Raw genomic sequence first — 19,081 nt, forward strand, 5'->3', positions numbered from 1 at the left:
GTAGATTTTACTCTTTAGCTTTCAGAAGCAACCTCCCCAAACACACACACTCTTCTGATTTTTTGTTTAATTCTTGGTTGGAGAGAATTTTACTCTCTTCAGAAAGTAGAAGACAGCAGATCGGGTTCCAGTCTAGGATGTAGGTATAGTGCCTGATTCCTAGATAGGGTTTGCACAAGGAGAACCAGTGATGCTCTCCGTGGCACTCAGCTTCAGGAGTCTGCCGGACTCTCTCCACAACGAATCGCCACCTGCACAACCTGGCCTCGGAAAGAGAACACTTAGCATCTCCAAGCCCCAGCCCTGAAACACAACTCCATAGACCAGAACGAAAGGGACAGAGCACGCATGCGCAGGGCGAAGGGGGCGCGGTTGGCGCGCGAAACGGGCGCGCGCAGACGGTCGTAAGACCGTATAGGCGGGAGCGCGCCCCGGGGTGGACGCCGGGGACTCGTCTGGCGTGTGACGGAAGAGGACGTGCGCGAGGCGCTGGGGCCTCGGCCATGGCTCACAGGCCGAAGAGGACTTTCCGGCAGCGCCGAGCCCACTCTAGTGACAGCGACGGCGCCGAAGAGCCGTCTTCTGAACCCGGGGCGCCGGAGGAGCAGGCGGCCCCGGGCCTTACGGAGGAAGGGCCGCCCTCTGGAAGGGGTCGCGTGGAAGTGACGGCCGGGCGTGTTCGGGGCCGGGGCCCTCGGGGCCGGGGCCGGGTGTGGGCAAGTTCCCGGCGCGCCGCGGGAGCGGCTCCGCGCGCTGAAGGCGGCTCGGGCGTCCCAGGTGAGGCAGGGCGGGGTCCGCCGGAGGTGAAGCGAGGTGCGGTGGGGGGAAGAGGCCCCCGGGGTTCTCCGGAGGTGCCTGTGGCCCGCTGCTGACCGAGAGCAGTCGCGGCGACAATAAACAAGACAGCCCGCCTTCGAGCACTCGCCCGCAGCCCGCAAGTTCGTGGTGGGGGGTGAGGGGGGAAGACCAGAAAGAATCCTGTATGGTTTGTGGCTCGTCTGTGTTTGCACCATCAGGTGAACTCTCACGAGTTGTAGCTTTAGTGCAGTACTTGCCGTTTGTGAAGAACCTGAATCGTCACAGAAGTTTAAAAAAAAAATTCCTGATACTTTTAGGTAGGGGAAAGTTTTATGTACTTTTGGAAACAGCTCCAGTTATTTTTATAGAAAACACTTAACCAAAATAATACATTAGAAGAATCTAGGTGACAGACACATGGGACGTTTTCTTTTGCTTGTTTTGTTTTTCATCAGTTATTTGCAAGAACGGAGATTAGAATAACGCTCTCTGTCCCTGAGTAACACAATGGGTTGACGACGCTGTAGACTGTACCAATAATGGCGTTAAGTACAATGTAATAGTTTTGAAGTACCCTTTCGTTTTTAAATACAGAATTTAAGCAGCCTAAAGTTGTTTACATAAAACGTGTTCTAGTTTGAATTGGAGCTTAATAAAAATGCGGTTTTCGGTTAGTATTCAGGTAAAAAAAAAAATTTCTCCCCCACTATTTTTAGTACAAGTGATTTTGGTGATTTCTTAATTATGACCTTCTGTTTGTCTAAAGCTTTGATGACTTTTTATATTTTTCTACTCTATGGAAGTCACCTGGTCAAACCTTAATAGGGAGAAGTGAGGCCAGGAGTAGCCTTTTTTTTTTTAAGATTTTGTTACAGAGCACGAGGCGGGGGGAGAGGGGGCGGGCAGAGGGAGAAGCAGGCCCCCCCAGCAGGGAGCCCCATGCGGACTCTATCCCAGGACCCCGAAATCATGACCTGAGCGTAAGGCAGCCACTTAATCGACTCAGCCACCAAGGCGCCCCCAGGAATTGCCTTTTTGCTTGCATTCTAAAAGAGTGGTTCTCAAAACTTTTTGGTCTTAGTATCCCCTTTATAAGGGTATCCCAGAGAGCTTTTGTTTCTGTGTATTATATCTATTGATATTTACCATGTTAGAAATTAAGATAAATTTTTATTCACTTTTTTCTAAATTAAACCATTACATGTAAGGATAAGTAACATTTTTGGAGGGGGAAAAAAAACTTTTCCAGAAAATAGAGTGACATTGTTTTCTATTTGCAAATCTTTAATGTCTGGCTTCATGGAAGACAGCTGACTTCTCAAAGCAGCTTCCACATTCAGTCTCTTGTGATACGTTGTTTCATTTGAAATATGAAAAGAAAACCACAGGTATGTATGTGGTGTAATGGGAATACCTGATAGCCTTTTTAGATCATTCAGTGTGTTCTGCTTTGCTATTACAACAAAGATCAACAAATAGTAGCTTCTTTTTTTTTTTTTTTTAAAGATTTTATTTATTTATTTGACAGAGAGAGACACAGTGAGAGAGGGAACACAAGCAGGGGGAGTGGGAGAGGGAGAAGCAGGCTCCCTGCGGACAGGGAGCCCAATGCGGGGCTCGATCCCAGGACCCTGAGATCATGACCTGAGCCGAAGGCAGGCGCTTAACGACTGAGCCACCCAGGCGCCCCAACAAATAGTAGCTTCTTAAAGGTAGTTTGCAACATGGCAGCTGAAACCATACCTGTCAGTTTTTTTATACTCCATTACATTAAAATCCATTGGTCTGTTTTGCACCTCAATGAATCTTTTACCCATGCATGATTGGTAACATTTGGAAAGTTACATGTTGGAAAGTTTCCAACAGATTGGAAAGTATTGGTTCACTGAGTTTGCAAATGTTGGTACATTTTATTATATAATATCAAAAAAAAAATCTGTTAATGTCACTGCGTTACTTCTGATAATCATCAGTCGTTAAGTGACTGAAAGATATTAAGTTCACAGAGCAGGATGTAAGTTTTCCAAAATTCTTGAAGTGATAGGCACACCTTTGCTCTTTTTTTTTTTTTTTTTTTAAGATTTTATTTATTTGAGACAGAGAGAATGAGAGAGACAGAGAGCACATGAGAGGGGGGAGGGTCAGAGGGAGAAGCAGGCTCCTTGCCGAGCAGGGAGCCCGATGCGGGACTCGATCCCGGGACTCCAGGATCATGACCTGAGCTGAAGGCAGTCGCTTAACCAACTGAGCCACCCAGGCGCCCCCACCTTTGCTCATTTTTGAGAAAATTTGTCAGGTATACATGTGGGAATAACTAGAGTTTGTCAGTCATTCTTTCAAGTAAAACAGTGTTGCTCCTTGAAGACAGTGGCTAGCTCCACTTGTAACTCATCATACAAATGCTTTTCAGTGAGGCAACCATTGTGTTTCAGTATGCTCCAGAAGTATTTTATACACACTTCCATTTTGTCCCACAGAATATTTAAAAGATGTGTACTCAAAGGTCAAGATTTAATAAAGTTAATAACTTTTTATTGCTTCATTAAGGATGGTAAGTACAACTTTTTTTTTTTGTTTTTCCTGGCAATGCATGGTGATGAATACAATGGCTGTCACTGTCTTGATTCATACGAAGAAGCCAGGGGTTTTACCAACCACTGCTTTTGCCTCATTATGTAAATAGCAACAGACTGAAAAGGGCAAATAACATAATATTGTGATGAAAGTAGTTTTGAACTCACATACCCTGTGAAAGGGTCCTAGGGATTTCCAGGGGTTGATGGCGGATGCTCTTGAGAACCACGGCTGTGGTATTAATCCACTTTGACAGCAGGTAGGAGTTGTCATAACTAGTAGCAAAGAAAGATATAATCTGTAGTTATATTACTTTGTGTTCTAAGTTTTGATCTTCAGATTTTTAAAATTCTATATAGGTCTATTAAGGGACATTTTTAAGGTAAAGAGTACTGTTTATGTAATCTTAAGTTTTAAAGTTGTTCATAAAAAATACAAAATAATTATAAACTAACTAGTCCTTTCTTGTCAATAATACCATGAATTCTTTCACATTTTGTTCATTCAATTCTCACAACACCCTTATGGGTGTTATCTCTTAATGTTATCTTTGCTTAATAGATTATGGACAGACTTTCCTTCCCAAAATCACATAGTGGAAACAAAGAGATCCATTATTTAATGGAGACCACAGTGCTCATTACAGTACTACTTGCCACCAGCCATTGAAATATGACATAGAGTCTAAATTTCGGAGGTGAATAAAATTAGATTGAAAACCCTGCTTCTCCACTTAGTAACTTTGTGACACTGGACATGTTATTTAGCTTCTCCAATCCCTAATGTTCCCATCAATAATAGCATTTACTTTATAGAATTATGAAATTCTGTAATTGTGTGAAATAGACCTTACAAAACAGATTTAAGTGTGCCTAGCATATAGTAAGTGTACATCCAGTTTTTTTTTTCATTTTGAACTTACTACCACTGTTTTTCTTTTTTGTTTTAAATTTTCCTTCACTTTTTGATGCTTTTTTTTCTCTACTGTTCCCTTCCCTTTTCTCATTGCATCTTTTAAGAGAATATTTTATTAGATAAGTAGATCTATACATTTATTAGATCATCCATTGGTTTCAGAAAGAAGGGAAACAGAGAAAGATCTGTATATATACTTTAAATACATGGAGAAAAATTAAAACACTGTACATGTATAATGCTATGTGTTGTGTAGAATTTCAGTTATTAATTCCACTATCTTGACTCTTTCTTGTTGTATTCAAAAAATGTCCTGTTAGAATCCAGAGTGGTTGATCTTTCAACAGATGAAGAGCGTGAAACACCTCATTCCTCAGAAAGTAAGGATGATCAGGGTTCATCATCCAACAACTCTAGCTCTTTGGAAGAAGAATTTTCATCAATAGGTTAGTAAATTCTGTAATTTTGATTAATTTTATTTCTAATATCAGTATTTTCTATACCAGTGATTCTTATTATTGATAACACAGCTATAGTGAAGTATGAAGCAAGTAAGTCATTACCAATGATTGTCAAAGTGCCAAAATTAACTGCTGTTTTCCATTACGTGACATGTGCAAGGTCAGACAGCTTGTAAGAGGCAGAGCTAGGATTCAGACCCAGGCAGTCTGCTCCAGAACCTGTGTTCTTAACCACTGTGCTGTACTGGGTGATTCATGCCAGTATCTGACGGATGGTAACAATTTGTTACCGAGGATGATTCTGGTATAGGATATAGCAAATGTAAAACTCTAGGGAAGTTAACATAGCATATGCAGAGAACTAAAAATAGTTGTTGAAATGAAAATATTTGGTTGGAGTTTAAGAAGGAGGAACAACAAAAACAGATAAATTGGAGCCAGACAGTATAGAGTTTGGGAGAATTTTATGCAAATACATGGCATGACCATTTTTGTGTTTTAGATAATCCAGTTCAGTGGTTGGCAAATTACCACTTGTGAGTCAAATGTGACCCATCCCATGCTTTTGCAAATAAATCTTTATTAAAACACAGCCATTCTCATTCAATTATATATTGTCTGTGGCTGCTTTTGCATTACAGTGACAGAGTTTAGAGGTTGTGACAGCTAATTTGTGAAAGCTGAAAGTATTTCTCTGGCCTGTTACTCAAGCTCAGGGGTTTGTAACTTGTTTTGTGCTTTGGACTCTTGTCAGTCTCATGAAGTCTGAGACCCCTTCTGAGAAAATAAATGTAGCTTTATAAAAGAAACAAATTAAATTGAAATGTAATTGTTTAAATACATTTTTAAAGACTGGAAATAGGACACCTAGGTGGCTCAGTCAGTCATGCGTCTGCCTTCGGTCCTGGGATCAAGTCCTGCATCAGGCTCCCTGCTCAGCGGGGAGTCTGCTTCTCCCTCTACGCTTCCCCCCCTTCCCATGAATCTCTCTCTCTCAGATAAAATCTTAAAAAAAAAAAAAAAAGACTTGTAATATAGTGAAAGTGCTTTATTAACTTATTAAATAACAAGAACCAGTAGCTCTTGTAATTTTTTTCTTATGCAAGTTCACGAGGTATAGAAATACTTAATGATGAAACCAGTATTAAGAATTGAAGCCTGGTAGATGAGTGATTGTCTTGTCTAGACTGGAGATACAGTGCTGTCCAATAGAACTTTCTGCGATGATATAAAAGTTGTATATCTTCATTGTCCAGTATATTAGCCCCTAGCCACATGTGGCTGTAGAGCTCTTGAAATGTGGCTGGCTAGTGCAGCTAAGGAACTGGAATTTTAATTTGGCTGAATTTAAATGGTCACATATGGCTAGCAGTCACTGTATTGTACAGTGCTGCTTTAGAAAATGGTGGATTAGACAGTATAAGCCAGTAGTTGTAAAGTGTTGGCAGCATTGCACATCTAAGGAGAGAAGACATTGTTTGCCAATGCGTGGGATAGTTTTTAATTATTGTCATGATAGAGGCGTTGCTGGCATGTAGTGCCCTGGAGGCAAGAATGATACATGTCTCAGAGAACAGGGCAGTTCAACACAGTGAAGAATTGTCCCTCCCCAGAGCTCATTTCAGAAACACTAAAAGTTGAAAATTTGTCCTGTTTTTCTTTCTTCTGGAGAAGAAAAGATGAAGGAATGTGAGAAGTTTGGGGATTGGTTTGTGGATGAAGGAGTGCATTTGTTTTTTTGTTCAAACAATGGAACTATTAGAATGATCCAGTAGTGGAATATCTGCCTTGAGATGTTGCAGATACAGCATGTTACACATGGGGCATGATGTTAACCTGTACTCCTTAGATAAGATGATGTATGTGAAAATTATTTAGCTTATAAATCTGCATGTTTATATTATAAAGCAATATGCTAACGTTATTAATTCATTCCATGTTTGGCCAGTATCTGCTGTGAGCTAAATGTTGGGTATAGACAGGACAGGATAATAACTCTTCTCTTGAACTCTTTTTTCTTTATTGTTAGCTTTATGTAGCACTAGTACTTTACTAGTCAGTCTGGTGCCTGTGATTTATTAAACCCCATCAAGTCATTTGCAGATGAATCACTTACACTTCCTACACTTCCAGTATTTCTGCTTTTGTATTCATACACTTGAGTATATGAACCTAAGTGTATCATCTTAGTCCTGATTTTACATTAAAATTTCCTAGAGGTCTATAAAAACATAGTGCTGCTCAGCTCCACCTCAGATCAACTGAATCTGAATCTCTGGGATGGGGGGCTTAGGTACCAGTAGATTATCAAGCTTCCCAGGTGACTGTAATGTGCAACAAGCATCAAGATATGTTAGTGTTGGGGCGCCTGGGTGGCTCAGTTGTTAAGCGTCTGCCTTCGGCTCAGGTCATGATCCCAGGGTCCTGGGATCGAGCCCTGCATCAGGCTCCCTGCTCAGCGGGAAGCCTGCTTCTCCCTTTCCCACTCCCCCTGCTTGTTTTTCCTCTCGCTGTGTCTCTCTCTGTCAAATAAATAAATAAAATCCTAAAAAAAAAAAAAAAAAATGCTAGTGTAACCTGCTGTGAAGGTTTTGAGTCTTAATTCTGCTTTAGGTTATATTTAGCTGTCCCAGCTTTAAGGACATGTCTTTTTATCTTCGTTCACATCACATTAAGATCATTAAACCAAGCAAGACGAACCACAGAGCCCTTAGCAGATCCTTACAATGCTTCATAATCAACATTTTTTTTTTTTTTGGAGTAATTATTCAACCAGTTAAGAATCCTGTGCAATATGTGATTTTCCCCCACAAATTTTAACATTATCTACAAGGAAAACATGCAACTGTTAAATTCTTTGGGAGGATGAAGAAACATCTGACCTGCATCATTTCCCTGATACTAACCTATATATTAGTACTGGTCTATAAAAAGTAAGTCACTTGATTTGATATTCCTTATTTTTTTTTTTTAAGATTTTATTTATTTATTTGAGCTCACACTGGTGTGGGGAGAGGGAGAGGGAAAAGGAGAGAATCTCAAGCAGACTCTGTGCTGAGCACAGAGCCCAGTGCAGGCTCAATATCATGACCCTGAGATCACGACCTGAGCTGAAACCAAGAGTTGGCCATTTAGCCTATTGAGCCATCCAGACACCCCTGATATTCCTTGTTCTTAGTGAACATATGTTGGTTTTTAGTGATCACCTGTTACTGTTTCATAATTCAAGCACTTGTTTTCCTTAGCACCAATGTCAAGCATATTGGTCCATAATTTCTATATTTCTTTTTTTTTGTTTCAAGAGTTGGAACATTTCCACATCTCTAGGCATAGGACATCTTTTTATTTCTCAAAGAATTTGGAACAGTTTATGGTTAAGTTTAGAACCTTTTACTTGAGCCTTGGTAACTTAACATCCCTAATTAACATTTTGAAGTGCTTGAAATAGTGAAAATTTCTTTTACCATTTTGTTTACCTTGGTATTTTGCTTAAGAAACTATTTTTTTTCCAGAAAGTAAAGATCAATTTCAACTTAGATCATGCATGAAGAAACTTGTTTTGAATTGGAAGAGTACCCATTAATATGGTTTATACTCTATAAAGAAAAACTAAAACAAGGCTGTACTAAAAGATGTCACTTAAATATTTTTCACCTAGTTAATGAACCTGATTATTTTCTTTACGCTTTTTAACTTCTTATGTTTATTCATGTGGAAATCACCACAGGACCTTGGAGGCTGACTTAGCTGTGTGCTGGTTTTAGTCTCTTTCTCACTCCCTATATGCCTGAATGCCTTAAGGGAAGGGGCATCCTCTCCCTCTTTGTGAGTCAGACTGGCCTATCCCCCATCATTCTAACCTCTACAGTTCTGACTGACTAAGCAGCTCCATGCTCAGCAGTCTCGACATCCCAAACCTCACAATCTCAGAGCTTCTAGAAATGAGAAAGAGTCCTCAACTAAAAGCCAGCAACAACAGCTGATGAATAAGAGAGCTAAAAGATAAATTGAAGTGATATCAGTATATTTTCTGATACTTCTAGATTAGGTTCATTTTCTAATTTATATTTAATCTATAAAAGTAATTTTCTTATGTAGATTTTGAGCTGTGCAGTTACATTCGTATCAGAATATGAAAAAAATTGGAAAGACACTGCTTTTTTATTTTATTTAAATAATGAGGATATGTATTTCTGTTGGTGTTTTTCATTGTCTTCCTCTTTGTTTCTTTCAGTAAATATCCCTGATTCAGCTTTTATTCAGGCAGCCCGCAGAAAACGTGAATTGGCCAGGGCCCAAGATGACTATATCTCTTTGGATGTAAAACATACCTCTACCATCACTGGGATGAAGAAAAACAGTGATGAAGATTCTGAGAGTGAGCCTGACGACCATGAAAAGAGAATACCATTTACCCCAAAGCCTCAAACCCTTAAACAAAGAATGGCTGAAGAAACAAGTACTTACTTAATTTATTTACAATATATTAATATTAAGGGATTTTTCACTTGAATATAATATGTTAGAATCTCCATAAAAACATAATGTAGTGTCTCATACTTTAAAGTGTTAGAAGTTGGTTTTTATTTAATACCAATTTGGTCAATGACATCATAGGCTCTGAAAGACATGGCTGTTAAAATATTATTATCAAATAATGTGTAATAACATTTACTATTATCTGACCTCCACTTGATCTTTTTTGACAGATTTAAAAAAATTGTACAGTCTTATTTTTGATATTGAAAATTTTCATTCTCACCTTTATAAAGATTTTTTTTTTTTTTAAGATTTTTTATTTATTTATTTGAGAGAGAGAGAATGAGAGAGAGAGCACATGAGAGGGGGGAGGGTCAGAGGGAGAAGCAGACTCCCTGCCGAGCAGGGAGCCCGATGCGGGACTCGATCCAGGGACTCCAGGATCATGACCTGAGCCGAAGGCAGTCGCTTAACCAACTGAGCCACCCAGGCGCCCTATAAAGATTTTTTTAACATGGAAGCATCTACAGGGATTTTAGCTGTCATTAAAATCTCCCCTGCTCTAATAAAATATTTCCTCTACTGATAATCCTTAGGTCTCAAAGGACTATTTTTACATTTCACATTTATAAACAATATGTTTTACCAAAACTTTTGTTACTTCAAATAATAATTTTTCAGAATGAGACTTTTGGTTTCCTTATAACCCAGAAATTATTTTTCAATATTTAGATTCTTTTTTTTTTTTTAAGATTTTATTTATTTGACAGAGACACAGCAAGAGAGGGAACACAAGCAGGAGGAGTGGAAGAGGGAGAGGCAGGCTTCCCACTGAGCAGGGAGCCTGATGCGGGGCTCAATCCCAGGACACTGGGATCATGACGCGAGCCAAAGGCAGACGAGCCACCCAGGCGCCCCTCAATATTTAGATTCTAAGGTAGAATTTATAATCTCTGATAAGGAATACCAAATGTTTCATTTTTCCAAGTTTTTTTTTTCCCATGTGTGAAACTGTAGTATTTTCAGTGGGACAGTTTGGTGATGAGTACAGATTCCCAGATTCAAGACTTGGCTTCAGCACATTCCTCAGACAAATTATTTAACCTCCTGATAGGAGTTTCCTCATTATAAAAAAAAAGAGTGATAATAGTGCTTTCTTCCTAGAATTATGGTGAAGAATAAGTTAACACGTGTAAAGCTGCTAAGCCAGCAAGTCATAAGCCCCCCCCAAAAATGTTAGCTGGTGCTTTTAGAATGGAAAAATATGGACTATTCATGAATTTTTTTTTTTTTTTATTCCTAGCACCCAGAAATGAAGAAACAAGTGAAGAAGGTCAGGAAGATGAAAATCAAGATATTTGGGAACAGCAGCAAATGAGGAAAGCAGTTAAAATCACAGAGGTAGTAATTGTTTATACCATTTGTATTAATTTTCTGTGGCTGCTATAACAAATTATCACAAACTTGATGGCTTAAAACAAGACACATTATTCTCTCCCAGGTGTGGAGGCTAGAAGTCCAAAAGCAGGGTGTTAGCAGGGCTGTGTTCCCTTTGAAAGCCCTAAGGGAGAATCTTTTCTTGCCTTCCAAATTCTGGTCACTCCAGGTGTTCCTTGCTTTGTGACTGCATAACCCCTCTCTCTGTCTCCTTCTGTATATGGCCTTCTCTGTGCCTGTAGTCTTATTTTATAAGAATACTTCTCAGTGGGCTTAGGGCCCACCTGAATAATCCAAGATTTCTCATCTTGCGATATTTCACTTAATTAAAACCACAAAGACCCTTTTTCCAAATAAGGTCATATTCACAGGTTCTGGGGGTTAGGACATAGACATAACTTTTGTGAGGCCACTGTTCAACGTACTATACCTTATGTTCTTTTCCTTTTAAACACCTTCCACATTTTACAGTCCACTTGAGGGGACCATATTTTGTCTTTAATTTTATAGTAACTGTGACATAGGTGTGTAAATGTAAAGTTTAAACAAATAAATAGATTTAAAACAAAACTAATTAAAAAATACTGTTCTTGAGGTCAAAAGTCCTAGATTTGGGTTCTGGCCGTACCACTAAAATATATGCTTCATGAGGTCAAGAATTACTGACTATTCAGTGTTTATCCCTCCGTGTCTAATACTGTGAGTGCTCAATAAATATTTGTGCAACTTTGAGCAAATTATTTAATCTTTTTTTTTTTTTTAAAGATTTATTTATTTTAGAGCACACACATGCCTGAGCAGGGACTGGGGATGGTTGGAAAGGGAGAGGGAGAGAATCTCAATCTGACTCCAGGCTGAGCATGGAGGCCGATATAGGGCTTGATCTCCCAACCTTGAGGTGAAACCAGGAGTCAGACATTCATCTGACTGTTCCACCCAGGCACCCCAAATTATTTCATTTTCTAAATCTGTTCTCTCATCAGTAAAATGGGAAGATAATGTTAACTACATGAGTAGCTGGCTATAGGCTCAAAATCATAATTTAAATCGAAGCACTTATAAATTATATAATAATCAAATATAAAGGTCTTATTTTTTTAATCTGTTTAACAAGAATGCTTTGAAAGATTATATGCTCTTTTAGGTAAGAAAAGTATTGTTAAGATCTCTACGTCATTAAAACTAAAAAGCTAAGTAAAGATAAGCCTTTGGTTTTAACAACATTTAGAAATCTCTGACCAGAGAAATGGTTTAGAGGGCTATTTTTATGATGTAAAAATAATAGATGTAGGACCCCCCTCCTCTTTTTAGTAAAGTCAGTATAGCTAAACAGCATGAAAAAAATAACTTTGAGAAAAAACATGTCATAGTCCTTACTCTGACTGCTCAAGTTTGCATAATTCCTTTTTAAGTATTTGTTTAATTGCAGTCATAGTATATATTAGAAGTTCCCAGACTTCCCATTCATGGAGCCCTCAGTGTCAGTAACTTTATCCTGGTTCCCCCAGGCGAAAAGAAGTACCAAAGAGTTCTATTTATGAAGTATTTAGGGTCAAAGAATTTAATAATGTTTATGTCCTAATAACTTAGTAGCTTTTGGAAAACACATAGATAAATTAAGAAAAAATCTATTTCATTTTTTTTTTTTTTAAGATTTTATTTATTTATTTGAGACAGAGAGAATGAGAGAGAGAGAGCACATGAGAGGGGGTAGGGTCAGAGGGAGAAGCAGGCTCCTCGCCGAGCAGGGAGCCCGATGCGGGACTCGATCCCGGGACTCCAGGATCATGACCTGAGCCGAAGGCAGTCGCTTAACCAACTGAGCCACCCAGGCGCCCCTATTTCATTTTTAAATAACCACAATTACTTATTAATGGGATGCACCTCTTAGGCACTGCATGATATCGCAGACCTTGGAATCAGATTATTCACTGTCATTCTCACCTCCTTTCCAAATTGATTTTCAGTCACTACTTTTTTTTCGTTATGTCCACCAAGAACCCACCGTCACTAATAAGACTTCATCAGAGGACTGTAGCACAATCTAATGTTGCAACTGTGAACTAGTAAAAACTAGTAGTCCAACAAATGATGAATATGTATTCCCCTAAAATATTTAAAATACCTATATTTAAAATGTATATTTAAAATATTTTATAGCACTCCTTTGAGTTCACCGGGATGCCTTGGCACGTAGTTTGGGAACTACAGTATGCATACAGTTTCAAATTCTGGGTTTTTTTGCTTGACCTGTTATAAATATTTTCCCCTATTTCTATACATAGTTATCATAATAACTAATTTTTTTAATTGCATAATATTTATTAGAGTCAGTGAATCATAATTTTTTAGCCATTCTTCCTTTTGGCAAACATTTTAAGTTATTAACAATCTGAATCTTTTTTTCTATTTTTTTTTTTTAAGATTTTATTTATTTATTTGACAGAGAGACAGCGAGAGAGGGAACACAAGCAGGGGGAGTGGGAGAGGGAGAAGTAGGCTTCCTGCCGAGCAGGGAGTCTGCTTCTCCCTCTGACCCTCCCCCCTCTCATGTGCTCTCTCTCTCATTCTCTCTCTCAAATAAATAAATAAAATCTTTAAAAAAAAAAAAGAAAAGAAAAAAGAAATAGAAGGGGCACCTGGCTGGCACAGTGAGTAGAGCATATGACTCTTGATCTCAAGGTTGTGAGTTTGAGCCCCATGTTGGGTGTGGAGATTACTTAAAACTTTAAAAGAAATAATAAGGTTGGTAAATATTTGCTTGCCTTTTTTTCTTTTCTTTCTTTTGTTCAGACGTATGTTATCTTAGGATAGTGGCCAAGTGTGGTGTTACCAATAAAGGACATGAACATTTTTATGGCATTTACTACACTTTTCCCTATTGCTTTCTAAAGAAAATTTAGAACAATCTGTAATGCCATTGATATTATGGGAATGTTTCATTACAGTCTTGCCAGCTTAGATGCAAGATTAGTTGCACCAAAAAATGGAATCTCAAGCTATTTGATTTACATTTTTTATTATTAACTGTGAGTATATTTACAGGTTCCTTTATTGAAGATCTACCACATGCTACTGTGTTAGTTTCCTGTGACTATTGTAACAAATAACCACAAACGTTGTGGCTTAAAACAACAGAAATTTAGGGGCGCTTGGGTGGCTCAGTCGTTAAGCATCTGCCTTCGGCTCAGGTCATGATCCCAGAGTCCTGGGATCAAGCCCCACGTCGGGCTCCTTGCTCAGTGGGAAGCCTGCTTCTCCCTCTTCCACTCCCCCTGCTTGTGTTCCCGCTCTTGCTGTCTCTCTCTCTCTCTCAAATAAATAAAATCTTTTTTAAAAAAATTTATTTTCTCACATTTCTGGAGGTCAGAAGTCGAAAATCCAGGTGTTAGTAAGTCTGCACTCCTTCCAAAAGCTCTAGAGGATAATCTGTTCCTTGACTCTTCCAGCTTGTGGTAGCTGTTGGGATGTAGCCACCTCTCTCTCTGCTCCATATTCGCATCACCTTTTTTGCGCCCCAGAACTCCCTCTACCTCTCTTATGAGGATATATGTATTGCATTTAGGACTCATCCTGGATAATCCAGGATAAACTCCTTCTCTCCAAATCCTTAATCACATCTTTGGCCACGTAAAGTAATATTCACAGGTTTGGGAGATTAGGACATGGACTTACTTTTTGGGGTCGCCATTCAGCCCCTACACCACTTAATAATGATAAACACTAGAATGTACAATCTGTATATGGGAGAGACAGCTAAAGTAATTGTAGTGAAATCTTACAGATTCTTTGACAGAACCTATACCGGGTCCTGAGATAGCACATAGGAGCAAGGGAGTGGTCAGTTTTATAGGTGATAGGGAGATTTGGAAAAGCCTCTACAAAAGTTGATCATATTTGGATGGGTCTTTGAAAGATGTTTATAATGTAAGGGATTTGAGACAATATATCAGGATGTAAAGACATAAGATGTGAAATAATCTGACTAATTTGAGGATTTGCAGGAGTGATTAGAGCTGGATGAGAGGATTGGTTAAGAATTAGCATGAGAAATGATGCCTTGTGGTAAATACAAGGATAGTTAAGCCAGTGATTTGGCTTAATATCTGGTCCACTTCTTTGCGTATCCTTATCTAAAACACGCTCTTAGAACTCTTTCAACATGTTAAGTATGATGGTGATAAGCTATGATTAGTCAGAGGATAGTAATACAAAATGTTATAAGGTGTACTAACTAGAACATGGTCCTCGATTAGTAATAGACAACCCAGATAACAACAGTAGCTTAAACAGAACTAAAAGCTTTATCCCGAAACCCTCCAAAAGACTTCCATTTACTTTTCTTTGACTAGAGGAGTTAGGTGGATACTCCTATCATGGAAAACATAATCTTCTGAGAGTACATTAGATCATAAACAAAACTAGCTTTAAAAACACTGAGAAGCAAGCTTTTGTGAAAAGTAAGATTTTGTAATTTGCCTCTTGCATGCAAAAGATATATATATTTTTTATTTTGTTATTTTTTTATTTTTGAGAGAGTGTGAGCGGGAGGTGGGGGGTAGTGGGGGGCAGTAGGGCAGAGGGAGAGAATCGTAAGCAGACACTGCCCTGAGCCCAGCGGCCCAATGCAGGGCTCAATCCTCATGACCTGTGCTGAAATCAAGAGTCGGACGCTTAACTGACTGAGCCACCCCAGTGCCCCTAAAGTTCTGTATCTTAAAACTAAGAATTATAAAAACATTTTATTGTAACTATAAAAATCGTCAAAGGCACGGAATTTTGAGCTGGTGAGACATTGGAATACCCAGTCTGCTTTCATGTTATTCATCTTTATAAGATTAATGAGTCTTTTAAAACAATACAAATTTTCATATTTTTAGGGACCAGGCCTAGATCTTTCCTACAGCAGTGAACTTCAAACAGTAAAGAAGTTTGATACTTCGATTTCATTACCACCAGTAAATTTAGAAATTATAAAGAAGCAATTAAATACTAGGTAAGTAAATACTGATTTTAAAATACATTTGTCCTAGACATTTAATAGTGAAAAAAAGCACTGTGTTCTTCTTAATTAAGTACAAATATTAGTATTAAACAGATTTGTAGGAAAAAAAATAGCACCACCTTTGTTACCACACTAGCACAACTGATTTTCTTTTCTGTATGTGTCTTTTTAGTCTTTATAATAGATACATGCTACATGGTTAAAATCAATAAATATCAAATTCTGCCTTTTTTCTTAATATTTTTATAAGCCTTCATCTGCATTGTTAAATAGCCTTTAACTTTTAAAAAATAATAAGTTGGGAGTGATGTCAGGAAGATGACATAGTAGGAAGCCCCAGACTTCATTTCCCCTTAGAGATACCAACTTAATATACAGTCTAAAAAGCCTTTTTGAGAATTCCAGAAACCAGTTAGCTCAAAGCCAAGAATAGCCACACTGAAATGGGTAAGAATCCATTTCATTTCTTTTTTTTAATTTAAATTCAATTAACATATAATGTGTTAATCTCAGAGGTAGAGGTCAGTGATTCATCAGTCTTATATAATGCCTAGTGCTCATTACATCACATGCCCTCCTTAATGTCTGTCACCAAAGCCATTTCATTTCATCTGCATCAACCACTCTTGAAAGCCTGCACTGCTTGTGAGAGAGAAAAAGCCCAACTCACAGCTTCTCCACTGAGAGGGGAAAAAAAAAGAGTGGAACAGACCTCCAACGTTTTGGCTTTTGGAGGGACTGCCTGAGGGACTGTTTCTACCTCGTCTGTCTCAGAGCTGTAATGGGGAACTGTCATACCTTGGTTTACTGGGGACCACAAAGAGCAAAAGCTCAGTTGTTGCAGAGCCAGAAAGCCTGCCTACTGCAGACAAACAGCAGAGGGAGCAAGAGACTATGAATGCCTTAAAAAAGAAACACCCTCTCTAATAGGGAAATTTCATATAGAAGCCCAGAGAAGATACATCCCCCATGAAAGATTTGAGGAGACCTCCCCTTGCCCCCCAGGTCTCTAGACAGGCTGGCTGGTGATGTTCCTTCCCCGTATGAAACTATTTCCCTTAAGTGCATTTTCAAATGCATAAGACAACAACAAAAAATAACAGGAGACATAAACAGGAAAACCTGGCCCAACCAAAGGAGCAAAATAAATCTCCAGAACCAACCTTAAAGAAACATATCTATGAATTACTTGAAAAACAATTCAGAATAATCTGATAGAAGCTGAAAGTGCTACAAGAGAACACACACAACTAAACAAAATCAGGGAAACAATACATGAACAAAGTGAAAATACCAACAAAAAGAAACTATAAAAAAGAACCAGAGATTCTGGAGCTCAGCAATACAGTAAGTGAACAGAAAAGAAAACTTCACTAGAGGAGATCAGCAACCTATTTGATATCAAGCAGAAGAAAGAAGCAGTGACCTCAAAGACTGGTCATTTGAAATTATCAAGTCAGAGGAACAAAAAGGAAAAAATGAAGAAAAGTGAAGAAAGCCTAAGGGACTTACAGGATACGTCAAGCAGAACAACGTATACATTAATGGAAATCCAAGTAGGAGAAGAGGGTGGGGCAGGGAGCTTAATCTGAAGATATCATGGCCAAAAATTTACCAATCTGAGGAAGGAAGTGGACATCCACTTTCAAGCATAAAAGATTACAAGAAGATTGAACCCAGAGAAGCTCACACTGAGACACATGAACTTTCAAAAGGCAGAAAGAGAATTTTGAAAGCAACGAGACAAAGCACCTCATCAGATACTAGGGAGCCTCATAAGATTATTAGATTTGTCAACAGAAACCTTATAGGCCAGAAGGAGTAGGATGGTATATACAAAGTGCTGAAAGAAACTCCCAGCCAAGACTTAATAACCAATAAAATTCTCCTTCAAAAAATGAAGGAGAAATAAAGATCTCAGATAAATAAAAGCTGAGGGTGTTCATTACCATTGACCTGCCTTACAAAAATTGCTATTAAAAGTCCTTCAAGGGGCACCTGGGTGGTCAGTTGGTTAAGCGACTGCCTTCGGCTCAGGTCATGATCCTGGAGTCCCGGGATCGAGTCCCGCATCGGGCTCCCTGCTCAGTAGGGAGTCTGTTTCTCCCTCTGACCCTCCCCCCTCTCATGCTCTCTCTCTATCTCATTCTCTCTCTCAAATAAATAAATAAAATATTAAAAAAAGTCCTTCCAGTTGAAAGGAGGCCAGCCGATAACATGAAGCATATGAAAACAAAATATAAAGCTGTCTGGTAAACATACATATGTAGACAAATAGATACTCATGTACTACTGTAAGGGTGATGTGAAAATCACTTTTAGTTCAGGTATAGAATTTAAAAAATAAACACATACAAAAAACTGTACTTATTCCTTCATATGTCCTCCATTTTTTTTAATTGATGTCACAAATTACATTTAAAAATTTTGTATTCAGTAACAGTGTTACAGTTTTTTGTATGTGATTGAAGTTGTTTCCAGCTCAGAATAGATTAGAAATGTAAGATGTTTTTTGTAATCCCTATGGTGTACACACACACGCGCGCGCGCGCACAGAACCTATAGAAGATACACAAAAGAAAATGAGAAAAGACTGAGGGCATGTCCCTATAAAGAATCAACAAAACACTAAGGTAGCAAGAGAATAAAAGGCAGAAATGACTACAAGACAGAAAACAATTTACAAAATGGCAATAGCAAGTCCTTCTGTATTAATATTACTTTAAATATAAAAAGATTAAACTGTACAATCAAAAGACATAGAGCGGCTGAATGGATAAAAAATTTAGGATCCAGCTACATGCTGTCTGCAAGAGACTCATTTAGATTTAAGGATACATATAGACTGAAAGTGAAAGGATTGAAAAATATATTCCATGCAAATAGTAAACTAAAGAGCAGTAGTGGCATAGTTAAGAACTATTACAAGAGACAGAGAATGACCCTATGGTATATAAAGAGATCAATTTATCAGGAATTATAGCCGTAAACAATTATAAATTTGCATCTAACATTACAGCACCTATATAAAGCAAATATCGACAGCTGAAGAGAGAAATAGCAATGCAATAATAGTACAAGACTTCAGTATTCCGCTTTCTATAATGGATAGAACATCCAAACAGAAAATCAATGAGGAAACCGTGATCTTGAACAAAATGGACCTAACCAGACATATAGAACATTCCACCCAACAGCAGCAGAATGTACATTCTTTTCAAGCACACATGGAATACTCTTCAAGAAGGATCAAATGTGAGGTAACAGAAAAGTCTAAACATATGTAAGATTGAAGTCACACCAAGTATCTTTTCCAAACACAATGGAATGATGATGTTCATAAAGAACATTTTCATTGCTTTTTTTTTTTTAATACTTAGGAATTTTTTTTTCTAATACACAGTAATAGGTT

The 19,081-nt window shown here is 38.3% G+C and overlaps 1 protein-coding gene across 2 annotated transcripts in view; it reads left to right on the plus strand.

Annotated features, from left to right (window-relative positions):
* Positions 1–448: 448 nt before the first annotated feature.
* Positions 449–19,081, plus strand: part of GCFC2 (GC-rich sequence DNA-binding factor 2) — a 46,443-nt gene continuing 27,810 nt past the window's right edge. Inside the window, exons 1-5 of one of the 2 annotated variants that reach the window (XM_021699053.1) lie at positions 449–777; positions 4,608–4,733; positions 8,983–9,207; positions 10,531–10,628; positions 15,545–15,660. In XM_021699053.1, coding sequence (XP_021554728.1) covers positions 504–777; positions 4,608–4,733; positions 8,983–9,207; positions 10,531–10,628; positions 15,545–15,660 — 839 coding nt within the window. In that variant the 5' untranslated portion in view covers positions 449–503. The remainder of the gene's footprint in view (positions 778–4,607; positions 4,734–8,982; positions 9,208–10,530; positions 10,629–15,544; positions 15,661–19,081) is intronic. The other variant, XM_044918519.1, reaches the window with a different exon arrangement.

The sequence above is a fragment of the Neomonachus schauinslandi genome, chromosome 10 (assembly GCF_002201575.2).
Source record: "Neomonachus schauinslandi chromosome 10, ASM220157v2, whole genome shotgun sequence".
In the NCBI taxonomy this organism is placed as follows: domain Eukaryota; kingdom Metazoa; phylum Chordata; class Mammalia; order Carnivora; family Phocidae; genus Neomonachus; species Neomonachus schauinslandi.